At 40.4% G+C, this 25,474-nt stretch overlaps 1 protein-coding gene across 42 annotated transcripts in view; it reads right to left on the bottom strand.

Annotated features, from left to right (window-relative positions):
* Nucleotides 1-18,002: 18,002 nt before the first annotated feature.
* Nucleotides 18,003-25,474, bottom strand: part of LOC122791684 (mucin-2-like) — a 732,148-nt gene continuing 724,676 nt past the window's right edge. For all 42 annotated transcript variants that reach the window (XM_044059549.1, XM_044059571.1, XM_044059534.1 and 39 more), the window contains 2 exons: nt 24,936-25,059; nt 18,003-19,180 (listed from right to left, as the gene is read on the bottom strand). In XM_044059549.1, coding sequence (XP_043915484.1) covers nt 18,451-19,180; nt 24,936-25,059 — 854 coding nt within the window. In that variant the 3' untranslated portion in view covers nt 18,003-18,450. The remainder of the gene's footprint in view (nt 19,181-24,935; nt 25,060-25,474) is intronic.

The following is a 25,474-nucleotide window of genomic DNA, read 5'->3' as shown; positions in this document are numbered from 1 at the left end:
GGTGTCGGACGTGACGTTGATAGGTTTAATGTTGTACAACGTTCAATCACCATGTGAGGTTGACTCAGTGGTATGGTCAAACATGACAAATGTCTAGCACGGGTCAGGAATGCTATCTTCTCTTGCAGCAGATTGATCGCAACTGCATGAGACATTCTCACAGTGAGAGGGTGGTCTAGTAACATTACGGCCGGGGCCTGTACTGCCATGGGTGCTACAACAACTGCCTGTACACAATGTGGCACTGACCATACCACAGTGTCCAACTGCAATGAGTAGTCAGCTATTTAGCGTTGCTTACTTCCCTGCTGTTGCATCAAGACTGACGTCACATATCTCCGCTTACAATCTACGGTCTGACAACATGCGTTGTGATTATTCACGAGACCTACTACAGCTGTTGAGGCTATCAATCGTTCTAGTCTGCAGAACGCTGTTTCTGCTACTGTAATCCGGTGTACTATGTGTTGTGCTGCCATAGGTGTATTAAAGGTTAAGGCAAACAATACAGCGGATTCCACAGCATTGTTTGGTATCCAGATTTAACAAGTGTTAGTCGGCCCAGACACGACATCATTCCCTTCTTGTTAGTTGGCTTGGGTGCTTATTATATTGCTACCTTCCTATCGTCATGTGATGTTCTACCCTACTTGGATACCAGATATGCCAGGTAATTGACCTGTATTCTCTGTAGTTGCAATTTATGCTTGCTTACTTTATGTCCCTGTTCTGCTGATTATCTCAATAATGCTATTGTATCTTCCATACATTGCTGCTGGGTAGGGGCCGCAAGCAGAATATCATCCAAATAAAGTAGAACTTGACTGGCCCCGGGTGGAGTTAACACCAGAATGTAGCTAGCCATCCCCTGTGAGAATATCGTTGTACTTTCACAGTAGCCCCACGATAGCCGGGTATGGCTGTATCTGTCACCCTGACTGTACATGCAAAGCAATACGGACTATGTGGATGTATAGGTATTGCAAAGTAAGCATAGCTTATATGTACCACGGTAAGATACTTCTGTGGCATGTTCATAGCATTGAATATAGTGTGTGGGTCTGGCACCAATGCTACCCTAAGTATTCTTACATGATTTACAGCTTGTACATACTGTACCATCCGCCATTCCCCTTTTGGTTTCCGATCAGGAGATACAGGGGTATTGCATGGTGAATAGCGATTACTTTGTGGATGGGGAATTCCCTCTATGACTTTGCAGATATCTTCTGGTGTCCACGGTCTATACGCTATGGGGGTTGGATCCTGGCCTTCCTGTCCTGCATGAGGGTTCGGTACTTCAATTAATTGACAGATATCCTCACTCTGTTTTAGTACTGTGTTCTTACCGGGTGTCCCTAGGTATGTTACGTGTTCGGGATGTGGTTTCAATAGCTTCTATTACATTTGTTCGTTGTGCTACCTCTGTTGCCACAGGATAACGTGTGGGGACTAGCCTGCCCTCCCGCTTAATATCCTGGATGTGGTATCGGAGGTGGTAGGGGTTGTGGGGGCTATCGGTACTACTGAATTATGATCTTCTCTGTGCACGCATGATGCTTAGCCATTTGTAGTGTTCTATTCCCTTCGGTACACTACCTCAGTCCACCGATGTGCATGACGGATACCCAATTGTCGCTGTTTTGTCGCCTGCACATCTTAGGGCTGCCACCTTTTCCAATGCACAATGTGGGACATTAGTGTTCGGAACGTGTAATTTGCCTGGAAAATGCATACCCACGGCCAGTACATAGGACAGGAATTCACGTTTTGCCAGGAGAGCAACCAATTGTTGTAGCATTTCAGTTGCTTATTCTGTTTATTATTATATTTTGCTGTTCCACATACAAATTTACTGTTTTATGCTACCATTTTGATATATATCTGGGAAATGTTTGTCCTGAGATATCAGGACATTTGACATTTGTTTGGTTTGTTTACAGGATACAGCTGGCCAGAGAGGGACTATCCCTCTCAGGGTGGAACAGGTGTTTACCTTGGAACATATGCATCAAATTTTCAGGGATTACAATGTTTCAGTAACGAAATTTTGCGTAATATACCATCAATGTCATATTTATTACCCCATTTTGCTGCGTAACTCACATTATGTGCTCTCTGCGATTGCATATTCTTCACGTCACCCGTCAAACGCGGATCACATGATGTGTTGCTTCAATAATCTCCCATATCCTCTACACGACTGCTACGCACTTCTGTCATACCACGTGTGTCTCCTTCCCTGTATCCACTGTAGTGTCTACAATCACTATTTACTCTGCTGTGTGTTCCCCTGACCTATGTTCAGATTTAACAGTATGTGGGTAGGTCTTCGACCCGATATCACTACTGTTAACAGAAACACAATGTAGTCTGGTCCCTGATCTACAATACACACACAAAGGCAGACACTCCTTACCTGGGCCTCCTGTTTACGGCTGCACGTTTTCTTCTTGGGATCCACTTTCCCGCTTTTCAGCCACAGATCAGACAGTAAACAACCTCTTTACACACAACAATTCAGTCGGAGGTCTTTTCATTCAAGCAGAACCATTTATGCATATTCTCCAGCGTACATGTCTAACCAGCCATGTACTCTGACCTGTAGCTTACCAAGGGAATTCGATTACAAGGATCACAATGTGAAATAAGTTGTTACAACCAGACTGTAGTTATCAGTAGGCTTTTCTAAGTGACAGCCGATAACACAGGAGGCTCGGGTTCGAAAGTTTTAGTAGTGTACACAGGCAGGCTAAATAATATACAGTCCAAGTATGAGAGTTTTGTCTGACTCTTTACAGTAAGCAGTTTCTTTATATAGTGTTTACAATCAGCTTTTGCCCACCTTACTGACGTGGTCGGTCACAGGGCATTTCCATCACTATGGTCCGCAATAGTCTATACATACGTGGGTGCTGGGGTCGTGCTTTTAAAATGTTTTCCCATGGGAATAACACAGCCTTGCAAGGCACCTTGTACATTACAGTATCCTTTTGTGATTGTAGCTGTTTCAAGGACCCTAGACTGTTACGATACAGTGGACAGTTAATTTCTTAATACGTTGCTTTGTCTCTCTGGTAAGGAGTTGTACTGCTATCTTCGATAGAGCTCACAAGGCCATCCTCCTCTGGGGAAGGAGTGCTGTTATGCATGTACATACATTTATTGTTCTGTAACCCAGCAAATTATTAATGATGACAGACATGAGCCTGCTGTACTGCTTACTGCCAGGTTCAGAATTCCATCACAGTACAGCTTAGCTTCACCAATTACATGCAGGCTTAGTTCTACTGCCATATTGTACGGTACAATTCAATGCATTATATAGTATTTCGAGTGTAAACTGGAACTTCATATGTGTTTCTATATATTTTACGAACAACATCCATCCGGCCATATGCATATTGTTCCGTCCTTTACCTTGACCGTGTGTATTTGTCCGTCCAGCTACGCTAATCTCCACATGTGATGTCCCAGCTTCCCCTTCTTTGCCTGTAGCACCCTGTTAGGACGTCCTGTTTGGTAGGCACCTGTTCCGCTATATGTGATCGACTTCACTGCATAGATAATCATCGATGCGGTGGTCCAACGACCCGACTTGTCTATATGTGTACAGTTATGTGCACCGTGTCGTATGCAAACCTAGATGGTTTGGACGGGTACATACTACATGCGGGATGTACACATTCTGCTGACACATTCACATGCAGCCATTTACATATCTGTACCTGCGGTGGGTTGGTGACATGTGGGTAATGATTTGCCGCGTGGCATTGCCTAACACAAACATCTTACCACAGTTCAGGTATGCACATTGTGTGTGGTTGTATAGCTGCACACGGATGCTAGCAGGTTTGGGTGCAGAGGTATACATGGGTGGGACTGACATGTACAATGAGGCTATTGTGTAGTACATCCGAATGCATGGGTTCTGCTTCTGGATATTACACTTCATCATACGCCATCCAGTGTATGCAACAGAGACGTTGCTGGGTGTGGGATATGTTGCTATGCACATGTTTGCCTGTGTTTGAGGTATCTTGCTTCCTTACTGTTGTTATGTGAACACAGCTACCCGGCTATGTACTCTCACTACTGCTTGTGACCATTATGGTTGGCACCTTTTCCAGTGCCCATAGTGGGGCATGTTATGTGGAAACTTCGGGATTTGCAGGACTACACATACCCACGGCTAGTGCGGTTGACAGATCTTCACTTGTTTGCCATACTATAAGCTTATTCTGTAAGCATTTGGGTTCCTTATTTATTTTCTTATGCCATGTCTGTGTTTCATATCGTAATGTATATGTTTTATGCTACTATTACATGTATATTGCGTGAATTTTCTTGACAGGGGATCGGAGGTCATTTTCCATTTTACGATTGTTGCAGGGACACAACTGTCCAATCAGGGACTGTCCATGGCACATTCGGACAGCAGGTAACCCTGGTGACCATGGCCATGTCGCTACTGGGGTTGCCACCTTTACAGTTTCCGATCTGGGATATTTCCGGGACTCACATCTGACTTTACAGGCCGACACATACAAACGGTCACTATATAGCATAGAACTTCACTTGTTTGCCTAAATAATAAGCTTATTGTTGTGGCAATTTGCTTGCTTATTCTGTTTCTTGTGTCATTTAGGTATTTCTGTTACAGAAATAACCAATTCATGCTACCATTACATTAAATACGGGATATCATTGTGTCCTACAATCGTAGCACATCAGCCATTTCTAATACGTTTTTTCGGGACACAACTGGCCATGGAGAGACTGCCACAACCAAAGTGGGACAGGTGGTGACCTTAGTCGCTGCTCCTATGTCGGTGCGGCGCTGACATGCGGCTGTACACCTTCTCTGAGTGTAAACACTGACGGTGCATTGCGGGACGAATGCGGTCTTATGCGTATCCTTTGCTCCTTGGACGGGTACACTTATGCCTTCGTGGCTTCTATTTGCTTCTCCGTTAATTTGGGACGGGGACTATGTTGCATACTGTACGTGCGTTTCATTCTGCACAAGACCTGGCTGCTGCCATTACTATTGTGGGCGGACCGTGGCTGTCAGCACATTAGGTTGCTCACCTCATGCCGGCTTAGACACGCCTCCAGACGCATCCTACCTGGGCTCGCTCACGTACACTACGCACGTGTCTGTGATTCCGGTGCACTCTCATTAATATGTATATGGCGCTACTGCGCCGGCTATTCCATGCACCGCCGGCGCAGGCCTTACGCCGGCCTTGCGCCGAGCTTCATGAATCCCGGGGCATGTGTATATGGTACAAGTCTACCTTTTGAGGGGGAATGTTAACAGTTAATGTAATTCATTTATTATTCTAGTAGGTACATATTGCCAATTTGCCAAAGCTGTTTCAAGATTGTTTTCATTTATACTTGTAAATGTGTGCATTTAACTTATTATGCATTTTTAATAAGGTTAAAATGTACTGCTTTGCTTGTAACGTGAATATGGGTGTTTTGCTTTTACTTGGGCCTGTTTATTGCATTGCTGTGCTGGATAAATTACTCTTAATTGCTATGTTTTGAGATAAAAGGAGCCCATGGAGTCTGCTGTACATTGTAGTTTATATTACTTCTCTTGCAAGAAGTATTTTTAATAGTTAAAATGTTTATGGACTTTCCCGTTTATTTTTCTTTTGTGGATGGATGCTCAGAAGTTAATGCAATGTATTTGAGATTGTGCTAAACCATGTAGTTGTTACAGGGTACTTTGCATTTATAAGTAGCAAAGTTTGTATTTGGTGTTTTAGTGATGTCTTCAACGTTTATTTATTGTTACAACTGATTAGTGTGTGTTTGCAGAAATAGTTCACTTCATTTAAATGGTTTGAGTTTTCAGAATGCTGTAATGTCACAATGTTGCATCCATACCTAATACTGCATCTCCTTTAACAACTCTGGTGATGTCGTGGTGGGGGTGTGGCCAGTGTCATGTTGACCACACCCCTATCCTGTTGACCACACCCCCATGCCCCACTTTGCCCTTGTTAAAAGGTGGCAACCCTAGATAGGGCAGAGTAAATTCTTACCTGGAATAGCACCCACAACCATCCTGGACATGGGCAGTCATTAGTAAATGCAATTTTTAGTATTAATATTTCTATGGCATTGCATTGGGATGAAATGGCTAGGCTTGAAATGACCTATTGGTCGATAGCCTAGTAATCAAGTCTATATTATATCTTCAAAAACAATGAAAAGCAAACACCTCTTCAGCCACCCTAAAAGAGTGAACTCCACTTACAGCGAAAGCCCAACTCAGCGATTTTTTTCCCTTGGAAAAAAATCGCTTGCCCCAAACAAAACAGAACATAACTACTAACATTACAAAGTGGGGGGCTTTGCCCCCCACACCCCCTAACTAAATGTACTAACTCCGATATTGCACCACAGTGGGGAAAAGGGCAAACTCACTATGATGGTCAAGTGATTTGTTTCCCAGGGAAAGAAATCGCTGATTCAGGCCTTCACTGAAATGCATGTTCGCTTTTTAAGGATCGCTGAACAGTAGCGTTGCCACCCCTCCGTTTTTTTTCTGGAGTGCCCGGAAATCAGTAGGGCACTCCGGTTCTCCGGTTCTTGCTGTCGGAGTCCGGAAATAGCGACGTCAGGCTCATCAGCGCGTATTTTTAAAAAAAAAAAAAAAAAAAAACATTCCCGTCTTGGACTCTCGTTGATTGGCTGCTTGCTGCAGACGAGGCTCGTGCAGCAAGCAGCCAATCAACACATAGAGTTGCAAGTCAAATCCCCGCAAAGCCCGCAAAAATTTCTGCATAAAAAGCAGCGCTTCAGCTTCTAGTTTTTACCTTTTACTTACTCTGTACTGTAAAAGGTGGTGCTTAAGATCTGAAATTTCTTGGACGTCTTCGGTGGATTGCTGGTTCGTTAGCCCTGCTGCCTGGAAGGATTGCCTGCTGCCTGGAAGGATTGCCTGCTGCCTGGAAGGATTGTCTGCTGCCTGGAAGGATTGCCTAGCCCTGCTGCCTGGAAGCCCTGCTGCCTGGAAGGATTGCCTTAGCCCTGCTGCTTGCCTTGCTTGCTGGAGTCTTGCCCTGGAGGAGAAGTGCTGTGGACTGGGTGGTGGTGTGTTCCCCTGCTTGCTGGCCCTTTAGCTGCCTGTTCTCTTCTGCTGCTGAGAGCTTGTTTAAGTAGCCCTGCTGCTGATTTTTCTGGAGGTAAGTGGAATTTTTTTAATGGATGAATTCTTTGGAATTAAGGTAGATTTTCAAAGATTAGTGTGACAAGGAATGAAATATTGCCAGCCCAGCTACTAGTGAATTTTTTAAATATTAAATTTATATTAATTCACTAGCTGTGCTGGCACTATCTCATTCATTGATGGTGACAAGATGTGTGTAACTATCTAGATGTTCAACATGTGGTGATTAACTAGAACAGTTTCTAATCTGGTTTTGGACTTGGTTGCAGTGAATATATAATGACTTCATGATTTGTATAAGATGCTTGGACTGTAGATCTGTCTTTTCTAGTCTGTCATCACCGTGATGTTTACCTTGACCTGTGTTTCTTCCTAGGGTGTCTGTCGTACAGTCTTCATATTATAGTGAGGCTTAAATGTAGCTTTTTGTCTAGTTTGTCATCACAACTGTTTACCTTTTATCTGTGTTTTCTATGGTATACCGTCTATACCAAAGCTTAGCTCATTTGATGTTACAGTGAATATATAGTCAAAAAATGAGCAAACAAACTTGTAAAATGTGTAGAAACAGGCAACCTGATGTCCAGATAGTCAATACTAACCACAGGAAACAAAGTCCAAGTTTCTTCTTTAACGTAAAAGTATTTTATTTTTCAAAAAGACAACGTTTTCGCCGTGACCCCTGTCACAGCTTCCTCAGAAGAAGACAAGTAAAACAGCTAAACTGGTCTGTTCAAATACTCAGTTAACAGGAAGTGACAAATAATTGCACTTCCTGCACTAATTTGACTCAATAAAAATAATGAATAAAATCATGAATAATCATAAAACTCCATTGAATTATCTATAAAAATTGTATGATAAAAAACAACATAAAAATATTCTTACTAGTGCATTTACATTAACATTGAAAAATTATGCATTAAACCCACAAAATAATGTGCATATAGGCATTACCTAAAGTAGCTCCTTAGTTTAAGAACACATGAAATGTTACAGTTCTCATTGAGGCCATCTAGCCTAAATGCATCTAAATTCAACTGCCATAAAAGTTCGACACACTCAAGAACTATCTGAAAGGGGCCTCCCTATCGGTTAAAGGTACTTGATCAATACCCATAAAACAAAAAGAGTGGTCAGGGTTGCTGCTAACATGTTTTGCTAAGGCATTCTCTAAAAGAGGTTTTTTTAGCATAAAGGTGCTGGTATATTCTCTCTTTTAGTTTACGATTGGTTTTTCCTATGTAAAAGGAAGGGCAGGAATTACACAAAGCAATGTACACCACTGACTTTGAATCACAAGTAATCCTCTGCTTAATGTTGTATTTTTATTCCTAACTATAAAGGAATTTCCAGTTCTCATCACTTTACACATGTTGCAGCATCCACATTTAAATGAACCTCCAGGTCTTATGTGACCATAAGTGTTAGAAGTATGCTGTAAAAGTTCTTTCAAATTATTACTTCTCCTGTAAATTACATAGGGCTTGACCTAACTTGTCAATCAAGTTAACTGAATTAATAACTAATGGCCAGTTTTTTAAGATAATGGCCCAAATTCCTGTTGAATTCAAGTTAAATTGGGTTATAAAACTTAAAGAAAAGTTTCTCTGCTGATTTAGTAAGGAATTTTGGTGTGCTAATTCATTATCATTAGTAGACCTACCTACATTAGATTGATCAAGTAGTGGTTTATACAACCCTTTTGTTCTTTTAGTGTCAACTTCATTTATAAGCCCTTCTAAAAGAGGGACAGGGTATCCGCGGTTTATAAACATACCTTTCAAAAGTTGGCACTCAGCTTTAAAATCGTTGTACGTGCTACACATCCTGCCTGCACGTACCAGTTGTCCTTTGACAATAGATTTTTTCTGCCTAGGTGGATGTAGACTAGTGTAGTGCAGGAAAGAGTTGCAGTACGTCTGTTTCCTGAAAATGCCAGACAAATAAATCTCTTCATCTACTTCTTTAGTTAGTCTCACGTCCAAGTAGTCTGTTTCTATTGTTGAAAACCTATAAGTAAATTTTAGCCATTGTGTAGAATTGTTCAAATAGTCTACAAAAAGTTTTGCTTCAACTTCATTCCCTTTAAAAAGGATAAATATGTCGTCCAAAAACCTAGTGTAATATTTTATCTTCTGCATTACAGTTTCATTAGATAGTATATAAAGGTTTTCCCAAAAGGCTACAAACAGGTTAGCCACACTGGCTCCGCAAGGGGAGCCCATGGCTATTCCACATTTTTGTAAATAGAATTTATGTTCAAAAACAAAAAAGTTTGATGACAGTACTATGCTCAACAGTTCTGTTGCAACGTCAATCTCAACTTGTGGTGCATTTAAGTCTTTAAGAAGCAGTTGAATCCATTCAACTGCCTCATTGTGAGGGATGGATGTATATAAATCAATGACATCCACAGTCAAAAAGTTACACTCAAGGTCAAACTTAATACTGTTGATATCACTTAAGAAAGACCAGGAGTCTTTGCAAATAGTAGGTATTTTCTTTACATATTTTGATAGAATACTATCTATCAATTTTGAACAGGGGTAGGTCATAGAAGACCTACCATCTATTAATGCCCTCATGGGAGGATTCTTTTGGTCTTTGTGTATCTTGGGTATTCCGAACATTACAGGCAACTTTGGCTGAATGATGTCAATATAGTTGTATGTCTCTAAGTCTATTTTGCCTGCTAGGAAAAGGTCACGGAAATACCCACGGGTACGACCTTGAACTACATTAATCTCATTAAGGGAAGAAGTAGCATAGGCATCAGATGATAACACTTGCATCATTTTTTCTGTGTATTGAACGTTGTCGAACACTACCAAGCCCCCTCCTTTGTCAGGTTTCAAAAACCTGACAGTTAAAGAGCCCAGGTTTTTTAGCCATTCACGTTGTGCAAGTGAAATATTCATCTCATTCAAAGTACTACTTGATTTTTGTGTAGAAAACAGATGTCTTATATCTAATTCACACATTTGTTCAAATAGTAATAAATTTTGTTGTGTAGGAGGGTTAAAAACGCTAGTCAGTTTCAATTTGTCATTAACATTTGTTGTTTCATTGTTAAAATATAATTTTAAATTTAACTTGTATGTAGCATTTCAGATCAATCAAAACTTTAGCTAAACTTCCATAGGTACTTGGAATAAAAGTGTATCCAAGAGCTAACAATTCAACTAGGTCAGAAACTAGTTCCAAAGATGAAAAGTTATAGATAGTAAAATCTTTCCTTGTGTTAGTGTATATAACAGGGCCTTGCAAAAAATCCCTCGGACCTATGGGAGAAACATTGTCTGTTAACGTTTCCTCCAATACACATTCCCCCCTTGTTTCTTCTGTTGATTCCTAAAAACTTTATCATTAGGGAGCTCTAAAGGAACCTGCTTATTCTGGTCAGTTCTCCCTGGTCCTCTTTGGTTCTTATAATTGTAGTTAACAGCAGTGGACCCTTTTAACCTATTACTTCTTCTAACTTCCTGTCTAGGTGTATTAGTAAGGTGTTCACCATTTACGACCTTGAACTACATTAATCTCATTAAGGGAAGAAGTAGCATAGCACGATTTTAAAGCTGAGTGCCAACTTTTGAAAGGTATGTTTATAAACCGCGGATACCCTGTCCCTCTTTTAGAAGGGCTTATAAATGAAGTTGACACTAAAAGAACAAAAGGGTTGTATAAACCACTACTTGATCAATCTAATGTAGGTAGGTCTACTAATGATAATGAATTAGCACACCAAAATTCCTTACTAAATCAGCAGAGAAACTTTTCTTTAAGTTTTATAACCCAATTTAACTTGAATTCAACAGGAATTTGGGCCATTATCTTAAAAAACTGGCCATTAGTTATTAATTCAGTTAACTTGATTGACAAGTTAGGTCAGCGCCCCTATGTAATTTACAGGAGAAGTAATAATTTGAAAGAACTTTTACAGCATACTTCTAACACTTATGGTCACATAAGACCTGGAGGTTCATTTAAATGTGGATGCTGCAACATGTGTAAAGTGATGAGAACTGGAAATTCCTTTATAGTTAGGAATAAAAAATACAACATTAAGCAGAGGATTACTTGTGATTCAAAGTCAGTGGTGTACATTGCTTTGTGTAATTCCTGCCCTTCCTTTTACATAGGAAAAACCAATCGTAAACTAAAAGAGAGAATATACCAGCACCTTTATGCTATAAAAACCTCTTTTAGAGAATGCCTTAGCAAAACATGTTAGCAGCAACCCTGACCACTCTTTTTGTTTTATGGGTATTGATCAAGTACCTTTAACCGATAGGGGAGGCCCCTTTCAGATAGTTCTTGAGTGTGTCGAACTTTTATGGCAGTTGAATTTAGATGCATTTAGGCTAGATGGCCTCAATGAGAACTGTAACATTTCATGTGTTCTTAAACTAAGGAGCTACTTTAGGTAATGCCTATATGCACATTATTTTGTGGGTTTAATGCATAATTTTTTCAATGTTAATGTAAATGCACTAGTAAGAATATTTTTATGTTGTTTTTTATCATACAATTTTTATAGATAATTCAATGGAGTTTTATGATTATTCATGATTTTATTCATTATTTTTATTGAGTCAAATTAGTGCAGGAAGTGCAATTATTTGTCACTTCCTGTTAACTGAGTATTTGAACAGACCAGTTTAGCTGTTTTACTTGTCTTCTTCTGAGGAAGCTGTGACAGGGGTCACGGCGAAAACGTTGTCTTTTTGAAAAATAAAATACTTTTACGTTAAAGAAGAAACTTGGACTTTGTTTCCTGTGGTTAGTATTGACTATCTGGACATCAGGTTGCCTGTTTCTACACATTTTTACAGTGAATATATGATTACATGATTTGTATAGGATGCTTGGACTGTAGAACTGTCTTTTCTAGTCTATCATCACCGTGATGTTTACCTTGACCTGTGTTTCTTCCTAGGGTGTCTTTCTAGGGTGTACAGTCTTCGTATTATAGTGAGGCTTAAATGTAGCTTTTTGTCTAGTTTGTCATCACAACTGTTTACCTTTTATCTGTGTTTTCTAGGGTATATCGTCTATACCAAAGCTTAGCTCATTTGATGTTACAGTGAATATATGATTACATGATTTATATAGGATGCTTGGACTGTAGAACTGTCTTTTCTAGTCTATCATCACCGTGATGTTTACCTTGACCTGTGTTTCTTCCTAGGGTGTCTTTCTAGAGTGTACAGTCTTCGTATTATAGTGAGGCTTAAATGTAGCTGTTTTGTCTAGTTTGTCATCACAACTGTTTACCTTTTATCTGTGTTTTCTAGGGTATACCGTCTATACCAAAGCTTAGCTCATTTGATGTTACAGTGAATATATGATTACATGATTTGTATAGGATGCTTGGACTGTAGAACTGTCTTTTCTAGTCAATCATCACCGTGATGTTTACCTTGACCTGTGTTTCTTCCTAGGTGTCTTGGGTATATAGCAAGGCTTAATGTAGTTGCTTTTCTTTGGGACTGTGAATGTGAAATATCTCATGTGGTTTTGAGCTTGTTACAGTGAATATACACAGGATATTTTCTAACGTTTTGTTGTGTAGATATTTAAGTTTTGAGACTACTTAAATATTTATTTAGTGACACTGGGCCACTACCTTGGCATTGGTCAAACTAGCAATGTTTATTACTATTGCACAGTAAGACTGAACACACTTTGTTAGGGCCTTAAAGTTGCTTATAAGGAGTAGCTGGCTGATTATGTTGTAGTCTGGGGAAAAGGGGGGTATAGTTAGTAAACTTGTGCCAGGCTTTCCCTTGTGTATATAAATCAGACCTCAAGTGTGTCTCAACTGCTTTAGCAGGGGCCCAAAGCACTGTTTGATAAATAGGGTGCTGGAGGTCTTCACTTTGCCGCTATGCTCAACTCTAACTGTGCCAGTGGGAGGAGGTGGTGGTGGTGAGGATCTGGAGTGGAAAAGGGGAGAAACCAGCCCCAAGTTGACTGGTCTCTGTGCTTTGCACTTAATATGGGGTGTTGCATCTGGAATTGTGGGGCTACGGAATTCGTCTTTATGTCTGCCCATACGGTCTCTTATCATTATGCAAGTTATTACTGTTGCAGCCAGAGGGTATTATGATTGCTGAGTTACATATTTCATGTTTATCATTGTGTCGGCCCACACTATGTCCTGTTTGTCTTTATGCAAGTTATTACAATTGTAGCCAGAGGGTATGATTGCTGAGCTGCCATGTATTTCATCTTTATCTTGTCAGTCCACAGTATGCCTGAACTTTCTTGCTGTGTTCAGACTCAGCTGGATAACGCTTATGCTGGGTTCTACATAAAAGTAGAGGGTCTTAATTTGGTGCATTGCTGTAGTGTCTGACCCATGTGTTTTACACACAGTTGAATGCCTTCTGTGCATATTCTGCTGTCACACCAGGTTCATGTGTAACAGCTGCAGAAAGTCCCTCAGACAAGAGTTGCTTCTGCCTTTCATTGCTTTACCTTCACTGTAATTTTTCATGAGGAGTCTCATTTTTTTTCCCCTATACCAACTTGGTATTACTAGGGTGTGAGAGTCTGGAGATTCACATGTGAATGTGAACTCTGGCTAGTGGCTACTGACTGACACAGGCCCCACCAGGCACTGGTGTTGGTCACAAGTGTTTTGATTTTCTATTAATAGCTGTTTTGGTTTATTGTAGTGTTGAGCAAGGATCCTACAGGAATCATGTTCAGGAAAAGGTCAATGGATCATCAAGAAGAGGCTGAAAGCGCATCTCCTAAGAGGTTTTTCTGCAGTTATAATAAGGTGTGGGAGCAAAGCTACTCATGGGTGCGACCTGTTCCAAATGCAGATGCCATGGCAAAGTGCACATCCTGTGGAACAACTTTCACTGTAAAATGGGATGGGGAAAAGGCATTGAAAAGCCATCAGAAGTCAGACAAACATCATCAAAGCCTTCAGCTCCAGAGGCAGAACCTCGTAATGACCAAGTTTATTCAGCCATGTAGTGTGACCAGTGAAGCTTTCAAAGTCACTGCAGCTGAAGTGACAGCAGTCTATCATGGAGTGAAACATGGTCACTCATATGTATCCATAGATTGTGGAGGTAAGCTGGCACCGACAGTCTTCCCTGATTCTACTTTGGCTTCGAAATTCACCTGTGGGAAGACAAAATCTGAGAGTATTGTCATGAATGTTCTTGCACCTCATTCAGAGGAGCTCCTTCTGCAGGAACTTGGCAATTCCTATTTCTCAGTGGGATCAGATGCATCCAATAAAGGGAACAGAAAAATGTTCCCTTTAGTTATTCAGTACTTTACTCACACCCATGGCACACAACAGAAACTCCTTGATTTCTATGAGGATCATAACGAAAGTTCTGAATGTATCTTTACTAGAATAAAGAACATCCTTGTGCATAAAGGACTCAAAGTACAAAACATTGCTAGCTATGCTGCAGACAATGTCTCAGTCAATTATGGAAAGCACAGGTCTGTTTTTAAAAGTTTGAAATCTGAGGTGCCTCACATCATTGCAGCAAACTGTTTATGCCATGTAATACAAAACTGTGCCAAGCATGCAAGCAAGGCCCTTGCAAAGTTTGATGTGGAGACTCTGGTTTTGAAAGTACATAGTGAGTTTTCAGCATCTGCTAAAAAAATGGCACTGTTGAAAGGCTTCTATTCTTTCATAGACCAGGACTTTAAGGAAATAATGCAACATGTTGTAACAAGGTGGCTGTCTTTGTTCCCAGCTGTGGCAAGGCTGGTAGAATGTTGGCCTGCTATTAAAAGTTATTTTATTAGTCAAGGGCCTGGACTGTCACCCCTTATCTGGAAATTTGTGGAGGCCGATGAGGATGGCATCAGTGGGGATGTGTCTGAGGCAGAGTGCTACATACATTTCATGCACTACATCCTGCAGGTATTCCACAAGTCTATAGCAAAACTTGAAAGTAACACTCTCTGCTCCAGAGTTGTACACCGTGATGAAAAGTCTAAAAGATGAGTTGCAGAGAAGGCTAGATGACCAGTTCTTTGGTACTAAAGTTTCATCTGCCTTACAGCACTTTACTCCAGCTGTCGCACAGCAGGTCTGTAGGACCTTCTGTGATTTTTACAGTAAAGCACTTTGTTACCTACAGAAGTGGTTTGACTATGATAATAGTCCCTTTAAAGCTATGCAGGTCCTCAGCCTCCAACATCTTGTAACTTGGCCAGAACTGCGTACAGTTGCAGACCTCTTCAAATTGGATGTGGACATTGAAGCACTTTACTCAGACTACTGTACTTTAACTGCTGCATTGCTAGCCCTGTTACAGATGACAGAGGCATCTGTAAGTGATCGCTGGGTGACTTTTTTTAGTAAAGCTCCAGACTGCAAGCCACTTTACAGACTGGTGCAGTTTGCTCTTTCAATCCCCCCCAGCAATAGCTTTGTGGAAAGGGTTTTTTCACTTATGGGGAATGCGTGGACTGATGTAAGAAATAGAATGCTTGTGTCACTTGTGAAGGCAGATTTGCAGGTCAAGCTAAACTTTAAAATGAGTTGTTCGCAATTTTATTCATTTGTGAGAAATAACCAGCCATTACTTGAGGCTGCTAGATCAAATGCCAAATATAGCTTCAAGTATAAGCAATGATTTCTAGCAAAACTGAAGATACTTTAAACAGTTGCTTTTCTTTTACTATTGTGTGTGGTGAACCCTTAATGTACTGCTTTGAATGAACTGGTGTTTTTAATATCTAATTGTATTTCCATTTTAGTACTACCTGTGATATGAGACTTGGGCTTAGTTTTCCCATGATTGTGTGTGATGTACTGTTGTATGTAGTGAACCTTTTGAAGTATTGCTAAATAAAGTTTTTTTAATTTACTTTTGACTCGTTGCACATTTTTCTACTTATTGGTAACTGTATGTGATATTAAAGACTTATGCTGAAGGGTGCTAGAGTAAAGGGGTGTGGCTATTAAAAGGAATGGGTGTGGCTTGATTGTGCATGGGGCGGGGCTTGTTTGTCAGGAAATGGCACAGTAGAAAGGTGGCAACCCTACTAAACAGGTGTTCGCTGTTCAGTGTTTTTGAATATTTAATGTAGGCCCTATTAATTTTCCATGATCCTATGATCCTATTGTTTACATTTAAATACGGTGCGTGACATGAATATGTAAGCATTGCTGCTGCTTACAGTGGAAACATGTAAACTCTGTGTAGGTTTCACATGAAGTCTACATAGAGTTTATTGAATTCTCAGGTAAAATTTTTTTTTTCTCTTTTACAGCATCCAGTAATTGCACTGCTACATGGGGAAAAAAAAATCAATGGACGTGGTACTTTAGACCAAATCTTTTTTTGTTTAACTTACATATTTTCTTAGCTTTGCTAGACAATACTACTACTCATGTGCTTTGGGTCCACTTTTATTTGTCAAACTTATAGATATAGCAGAAGTCGGATAGTATAAGTAATGCTAGGACCATAAAGCATACTTAAAATAAATAATATAATATAATAATCCTGAAATAATTCTTGGGCAGCCATGGTAGTGCAGTGGTTAGCATTGCTACCTCACAGCAAGAGGTTCTGTGGTTTGAATCTTGGATGGGGTGCCTTCTGTGTGGAGTATGCATGTCCTCCATGTGGTTTTGTGGGATACTCTAAATTGGCCTTAGGTCTGAGTGTGTTCCTTCTGTGGAAAGTTGGAATCAACAATAAATGAGATATATCAAAGGTCCATGTTAAAAACATTTTAAACTGAAATGTGCATTTCATTTAAGCCATAATGTCATTGTTGCCTAGATGTGAATGCTCCTATTCGGTCTTTCAAAGACTGATCTTTTATGTCTCTGTAGATAATGAATACTGACTCTTTGATAACTTCTGATTATAATCTTTGTTTTACCACCTGACTGAAAGTTCATTTCATTGAATACTGCTCCTGACATCAGACATAGTTAAACGTAAGATTTATTAGGGTCTATATTAGAACATCAAAGTATTACTACTTTGAATGTTCTAATATCAAACCCTTTGCATCGAGCGCTGAAAATAGCAAAGCTGCAGAATATCGAATACTTTCCTAGTTAAAGTATTTGGTGGGCCATTTCTGCAGCTTCGCTATTTCCTCGACTGTGGAGCGAAGGTTATGGACCGGGTTAAGGTAAGTGTGCGAACGAAGGTGAGTGTGTGATAGGGACCTTAGGGTTAGGGAGCGGGAAAGGTGAGTGTACGATAGGGACTTTAGGGTTAGGGAGCAGGTAAGGTGAGTGTGTGATAGGGAGTTTAAGGTTAGGAAGTGGGTAAGGTGAGTGTGCGATAGGGACTTTAGGGTTAGGGAGCGGGTAATTTGAGTGTGTGGAATGCTGAATTGAGTAATAATGAATGCTAGGTAAGTGAGAATGTGTACTAATCCTGAAACTTGTGTATACAATGAAAGTTGCAGTATTGCAATGTCTGTGTGTGTGTGTGTGTGTGTGTTTGTATATATCAATATTCATGGATTAGTGTCAGTGTTAGTGTAGGTGGCTAGGGAAGGGGATAGCCTTAGTGGCGTGATAGTGGTAATGTTAAGGAAAGGATGCTTTCTGACGTTATTAATAGGGTTAGGGCTGGGGAAGGGCTAGCATTAGTGTTAGATCACATGAGTAAGGAGGTGCAGGGGGCAAAGTACACTCACATATATATCAGTCTTAGCATATAAAATAGAATCCATATCTGTGACAGAATATGTTAAAAAATTGAAAATCTTAGCATAGTACTAAAGTGCACTTAAAATAGTGCAAAACTATATTAATTTCAAAAAACAAAATGACTACCAGCAAGACAGGTGAGATGAACAAAGTGTTTTTATTAATGTTTTTCTGCTGTAGTTCAGATATTTGATAACATTAGAAGGAAGTAAACAGAACTCTATCATAACATCACAAAGCAGCACGTGGAAGAAAAACTGTTAACTAATGATACTAAATTATCTTACTTACGGAAACTGAATCAAATAATACAGGGAATTTGGAAATCTAACTGTGAAATGTGGTATAATTCTAGTAAAATATATATATTTAGTAATGATTTTACATTAAGCAAACTATATTTATTAGTCTGAGACATGCTACTATATACTTCAAAAATTATGATAAGGAAATATCACAAGGCATGATAAACAACATAAACAGCATTCACATGAAAACAGAGATCTAACAGATCTATGCCAATTCTGTTTCACTGTCATGCCTTGAAAGTCCCCATTTGGAGTATTCTTAGAAATATAATCTTTATTTAGTTTCTTCCTTTCAACTTTTTATTTCTTTCTTCAGAATATTGGCTAAACACACTTCCAGACATGCCTCTTCCCTTTTCACCAGAATGGGATCCTGCCTTATTCTGCTTAAATTTTCCTGACTTTTCTCCAGAGTGTGATCCTGATTTCCCCTTGAACTTTCCCCCATCTACTGCACTGGACCTCAGTCTTCCCGACTTTTCACCAGAGTGTGATCCTGATTTCCCCTTGAACTTTCCCCCATCTACTTCATTGGACCTCAGTCTTCCCGACTTTTCACCAGAGTGTGATCCTGATTTCCCCTTGAACTTTCCCCCATCTACTTCATTGGACCTCAGTCTTCCCGACTTTTCACCAGAGTGTGATCCTGATTTCCCCTTGAACTTTCCCCCATCTACTTCATTGGACCTCAGTCTTCCTGACTTTTCTCCAGAATGTGATCCTGGTTCCCCCCTAAACTTTCCTTTGTGTACTTCATCTGGATCTGATTTAAGTACTCTTTCTTTTTTCTGTCCTTCATTGTCACTTTTTTCAATATTTTTGTCCGATGATGGTGAAATCCTTGATTCTGTGCATTCTTCACTTTCGCAACCACACTGGTCCACATAAATATAGGAATAACTGAGAGGTTGTCCACCTGGGCAAGTCAGCTTGATATCCACATTATGAGTCAGAATTTCTCGGCAGCAAGTACAGGTGTGTTTCATCTTACTGGTGTCACCCAAGAATCTGAAATAAATGAAAAAAGGGGGAGAATTTGAAGGACATTGTCATATTTTGCAGTATAACATTTTACTGTGTTTGTTTTCAAGAATATATCTTAAAGAGTTTATATCTTAAAGAATCTTATAAAGTTTAATTGTTGCTTTGATATCTGTTGTCTCACTGTTCTGAGAGACTGATCTGCAAATATACAGAGCTGAGTATATTTTTTTGGCTTAACAGTTGTACTATATTAGTGGTTGCTCAGATCTCTGCTGAAACTGTCTTCCCCACCCCCCTCCCTGTTTTTGTTTTGTAGTTGAATTTGGTGGCTTTTGCAGTGCCCACCCCACTGTAGATTTGATCTAGGACACTCCCCCAGTCCCATCTCTTTACCGCATTCTACCTAATAAACCCTTTCTGCACTTGCTTTTAGTCCTTTTTAATTTAATTGCATTTTTCAAACTGTGTGTGGACTAATATTGCTACATACTCAAGTGTGCTAGCTAGCACTGCATGTGAATTGTTTTTACTACTGTTTTTGCTACTTTTCTGTAAAAAAAAAAAAAAAACAAAAAAAAAAAACAAAAAACTGTAAGCCTGTTTCCTACCTTTCCTGTAACTAGTGTTCCAGATACAGATTTGCTGTATCCACGACTGTTTGTAAGCTTTTGAGCCCCCAAGCCTTTCTGTTTTGGAGGGAAGCCTTCTAGCTTATCAGTGGGAGTGGTAAGCACTAGGTAACCTGTCTACCACATAAGGAGTGGTTCTGGCCCAGAATTTGTTATTGGCCATTTGGGCAATCTTCCATCTCTCTCAACTTTCTGATTTGAAAGCCTGCATTTGCACTTGTTTCTGTCCTGTAACTCGTCTAGTGCAGATACAGATTTGTAGTTTTAGCACTTAAATTTGCTTATTCATGCTCAGCACTTGTTCAGAACTTGTAAGCACTAAATAAGCTACTAATTACTATAGCACTCAATCTTCCTCATTACCTAGAGGAAAACAGTTTTTGTACTTACTTTTCTCACTGGCGTTGAGAAAAACAGCTCTTTTACTCACTTTCCTCACTTATCTAGAGGAAAATAGTTTTTATTCAGGCATGTCCAAGGGTCAGCTCCCAGTGTTCTCCCCTGTCTATCTGATGAATCTTGGCATCTTGAGGCAATGTAGAAATTGCCTCATGTACACAGACAACCCTCTCCTCCTACCACCCAACACTACAACCTGTGAGAGATGCACTTATCTAGCCAAAATGGAGGTAAAGCTCTCTCCAACCAAGACTGAACCTGACAGTCATAAGGAGAAGGTAAACATTTGCACCACACCACACTCATCACATAGTCTCACTACGTCTACACCACCAAAATCCACACATAGAAACTCAAAAACATTCGTGGAGGCTCTCAATAATAATCTGCCTAAGCAACAGAGACCTCCAAAGCAGAAACACAAGCAACATCCATCCCCAACACAACCCAAATGATACATAGCCCACAGACTCAGTGTGCCACTCAAACACAGCCAATAAGGCAAAACAACATACCCAACACACTAGTCATAGGTGACTCTATAGTCAGGCACACTGATGTCCCACTCACCAGTCTAAACAAGGAGAAGGTTACTGTCAGCTGCCTGTTGGGTGCCAGGATCCGCCACATAACCTACACACTCAGGTCACTCCACAACAAGTACAAATATGACTCTGTCATTGTCCATGTTGGTGTGAATGACCTGAGATGTACCTCCCTGGACTACATGAAAAAGAGACATGGAAGAGCTCTCCGATCTTGTAGCCCAGGCAGGTATGACCCTAGCCCTGAGTAGCATTCTGCCATCGCCCAGAAAGATACCGCAGTACAAGGACAAAATGATTGACTTCAACAATTGGTTAAGCTTCTGGTGTCATTCTAAGGGGATCCAGTATCTGCCTGCTTGGGATGACATGGTCAACAGACCATGATGCTTTGCCACAGATGGCCTGCACCTGTCTCCCCTGGGATTCCAGATACTGGTTAAGGCTCTTGCTGCCCCTATAGTGCCTTTTTTAGACAGGGGTTCAAGTAACAAATTCACCACCATAACAGGAACAAGCAAGCAAAAACTGAGGGTAATGCTACTCAATGCTAGAAGTCTAAATTTCAAAATGCACTCACTCAAGGCACTCCTTAAAATGGAGAACATCGATATCTGTGCAGTGACTGAGACCTGGTTCAAGGCTCCAGAGAGCACCCCTGCACTACCAGACTATAACTCATACCATACATTTCGGACATGTAACCTGGACCAAAACACCAAAAGTGGGGGTGTGTCCATATTCATTAAGGATATCCACACCTCCAGGCTAGCTGCTCAGTATAATGCATCCGAGGTTATCCAAGTGCAACTAACTCTTGGCAAAACTGCAATCCAAATTGTAGCTTGCTACAGATCCCCCACCATGCCCCAGGATTCCCACTCCTTTTTTCTTGATGTACTGGAAAATATTAGGGTTCAACCAAACACTCTAATAATGGGCGACTTCAACTACCCCACCATTAACTGGGAAAACTACTCATGTACCAACTACTTAGTGCAGCGCTTTCTGGAATTCATAAACTCCAATGCCCTAGATCAACTTATCCACACCCCCACCAGGGGCAACGATATCCTAGACCTAGTCATTACCAACATGAGTGACTGGTGTTCCACACCTGAAGTCAACTCCTCTTTGGTCCGATCCGACCATAAGCTAATCACCCTTGATATCCACATCCCACCCCCACCCCCCATTAAGGAAACTACAGTAAAACATTTTTCCAAAGCCAACTTCATGCTTCTTAAGACAGAAGTAGTGAACTTCATGACACCCATGCAGATGGACAATACAGTTACAACTGCTGAATCCTACACAAATGCGCTCTATAAGCACTTACATGAGTGCATGGATCGTGCTATCCCAAACAGAACCAAGATGCTATCCTCCAAAAAAAGGAAGCCAATCTGGTGGTCCCCTGCCATAAACAAACTGTACAACAGAAGGAAGAAACTGTTGCAAAAGAGAGCAAAATCCCATGACTGGAGGAGCTCCCTGGTCAGCCTCAGTAAGAGGCTGAGATCCCTTATAAGATCCTCCAAAGCTAGCTATGAAAATAAAATCACCACTAATTCCAAGGACAACCACAAAGCATTCTATAGCTATGTCAAGAATCTCAATGGCAACACCCAGATCTGCTCTGAGTTACAGCACAAAGGCATGAAAATTACAGAACCAACTGATATTGCCAACATCCTGGCAGATAGGTTCAGTGCTAACTTTACCCCCCCTCACCCCCTAAAGGGCCCATATCTATACAGACAGAATGCAGAGTCCCTGTAATCACAACTATGCAGGTGAAAGCTGCACTCTCTAATGCCAAAAACACAACATCCATGGGACCGGACAACATCCCAGGCTGCGTTTTACGTGAACTTCAGAATGAACTGGCTCCTCACTTAAGCACCATGTTCAATAATAGCCTCACATCAGGCTTTGTGCCCACTAAATGGCTCACAGTAACAGTTATCCCACTCCACAAAGGGGGAGCCACCACTGATCCCGGGAACTATAGACCTATTAGCCTGATGAGCCTGGTCTGCAAGGCCATGGAACGTATCATCATGGAACTCATAAACAAAGACATTGGTAACCTCCAAACTCTGGATCCCACCCAGTTCAGGTTTGTGAAAGGCAGATCATGCCTCCTGAACCTGATCAACTTCTTTGAGGCAGTCACAAAAGCCGTAGATGAGGGTAAGGTGGTTCACACAGCCTATCTTGACCTCTCCAATGCTTTCAACACCATCCCCCATTCTGGAATTATAGCTAAGCTCAATAAACTAGGCATAAATCCCTACATCATAAGATTGGTTGCCAACTGGCTCACTGACAGAACCCACACTGTAAAAGTTGCAGACTCCAAATCTGACCTCAAACCAGTGACAAGTGGAGTACCACAGGGTTCTGTCCTGGGACCGTTCCTGTTTGGTATCTACTTCTCTGAAGTACAGGCTAACACAGAAGGCCTCTGGATAATGTAGTTCGCAGATGAGTGCAAACTAGGAGCCATAGTCAAGTCCCCAAATGATGTGAACATCCTACAGAAGGGCCTCTCTGAGACAGATGCCTGGTGTCAGAGCCATGGCCTCAAGCTCAATGCCAACAAGTGCAGTGTCATCCCCTTTGGTAAAAACTCTGTACCCATGAACTACCACATAGGCAGCAATCTACTTAACACCGAATGCGTGATAAGAGACCTTGGGACCCAGGTGGACAGTAGTCTCTCCTTTGATAGTCACATCACCACAGTAGTCAGGAAGTCCTTCTATGTGGCACACATCATCATAAAAGGGTTCTCATTCAGGAAAAAAGAGGTCATCGTTCCCCTCTACTCGACACTCATTAGACCCATTATAAAGTACAATGCCCCTTTTGGAATGTACCTCACAAGACATCTGCAGCAGCTGGAAAGGCCACAGAAGTACCGCACAAAGAGGATTACTGGACTCAAACAAATGCCCTACACCGACCGTCTCAAAAAACTCCAGCTTTACTCCATAGCATATTGCCTACTCTGTGATGATCACTGCCTAACATATAAAGCTGCGTCAAACCCAGAGCTGTTGGACATGCTACACCTAAAGAAATCCCAATCCCTCCGAGCTACACGCTCTGGAGACCTAAAACTTGTCACCCGAATAAACAGGACATGCTGGAGGGATAGATTCCTATCCCAGAGACTTCCCATACTCTGGAACAGGCTACCCATCTATGTCAAACAAAGTTCATTAGCACTCTTCAAGAAAAATCTTGATGAGTGGATGGGAAATAGGAAATACACCCCGGGGATCACTTCTGTGTCTCTGCTCGACAGCGGCACAGGAAAATAACTTTCTTGGGTGGCGTAAGCCAGGGAACCTTGTTGGCTAGGCTTACGTAGGCCCTTGGGCCGATAGCCTAGTACCTATATATGAACCTAAAAATATCCTCAGTGTAATCAGTCAGGTTTAAAAAAAGACAAAAATGCAAACAAAAAATTTAATTTGTGAATGCAAAATATTGCAGTAATTTTCCACCTTACACTAAATAGCCAGAAAGTCTATTTTTTATTGGCCATTATTTAATTCAAATCTCTGTATGTTCATACATCTTCATGATTGTAGTTTTAGTCTTCATTGCAATGGACTTTTGGTTATTATTTACTGCTGCTTACTGGGTCTGTGATCAATATATCCTAATGTGAACAGTTATCACCTATTTTAATATAAGTTTTATCTATTTCCAGAAAAAAACTAAATACAGACACACACACACACACACACACACACACACACACACACACACACACACACACACACACACACACACACACACACACACACACACACTAATGCAAAAACTGTTATTTTAACAACTTATCAAGTTTATAAAACAATTTTTAAGATCCAACTCCATTTTTGGGCATTTGTCCTCCATGTATTTTAGCTTTGTCCATGAGTCGTGCACTAAGCAGTTGAAAGATTATGTGTTTCTAAAAAACAGGATGTGACATTGCTACAGGTTATTTCCTTTTTCTAGTTCAAGTACTGCACAGTGGTTTAAAAATTTGCAGCAAACAAAATGTTATTTTTTTGGATTTAGAATCAATGGACATAAGAACTATAAAAAGGCAGACCTTTTTTATAAATTTTTTCTACAAGAGATTACATGTTAAACAAATAAATAAACAAAAGAATACATTAATCTCTTGATGTAAAAACTTACATAGATGTTGATGTACAACTTCCTGCACAGTATGACAATTCCACTGGTTGTTTGGAACGACACCCCCTACTTGTTACATAGTCCATCTTCTTCTGGACTCCGCATGTCTTTTTTACTGGCATACCTGTGTTTATAAAAGGGGAAGGGTAATATAAACTCAAAGAATAGTGACCACAGAATATCAAAGGTGAAATGTGTTTCTCCAACAAGTCTGATTACTCTGAGCATATTCTTACATGTAGCTCTTGCTTTACATTGCATTCCTGAGAATTATCTTTTTTCTCAGATATTTTTATTATTTCCAAAACAAATCTTATTAAATCACTTACACTGAATTTCAAATATCAATTTAAGTAACTATATGCAATATTTACATTTGGCCTGACATAAATAAAAGAAACCAAGTATTTATGAAACATAGCTAGTAAATTCAATTACAGTTACAGATATATCAGAGAGAGACTGAGTCCATTTGCAGAGTATCAATCAATGATAGAACTTTTCTCCAGGGATTGTTGAATAATGGCTTAGGGTAGATT

This window comes from Protopterus annectens, chromosome 17.part0, assembly GCF_019279795.1.
Source record: "Protopterus annectens isolate FY-2018-M chromosome 17.part0, PAN1.0, whole genome shotgun sequence".
NCBI classification, from domain to species: domain Eukaryota; kingdom Metazoa; phylum Chordata; order Ceratodontiformes; family Protopteridae; genus Protopterus; species Protopterus annectens.
The sequence above is the reverse complement of the archived record's forward strand: the minus strand, read 5'-3'. Positions and strand labels throughout refer to the sequence as shown.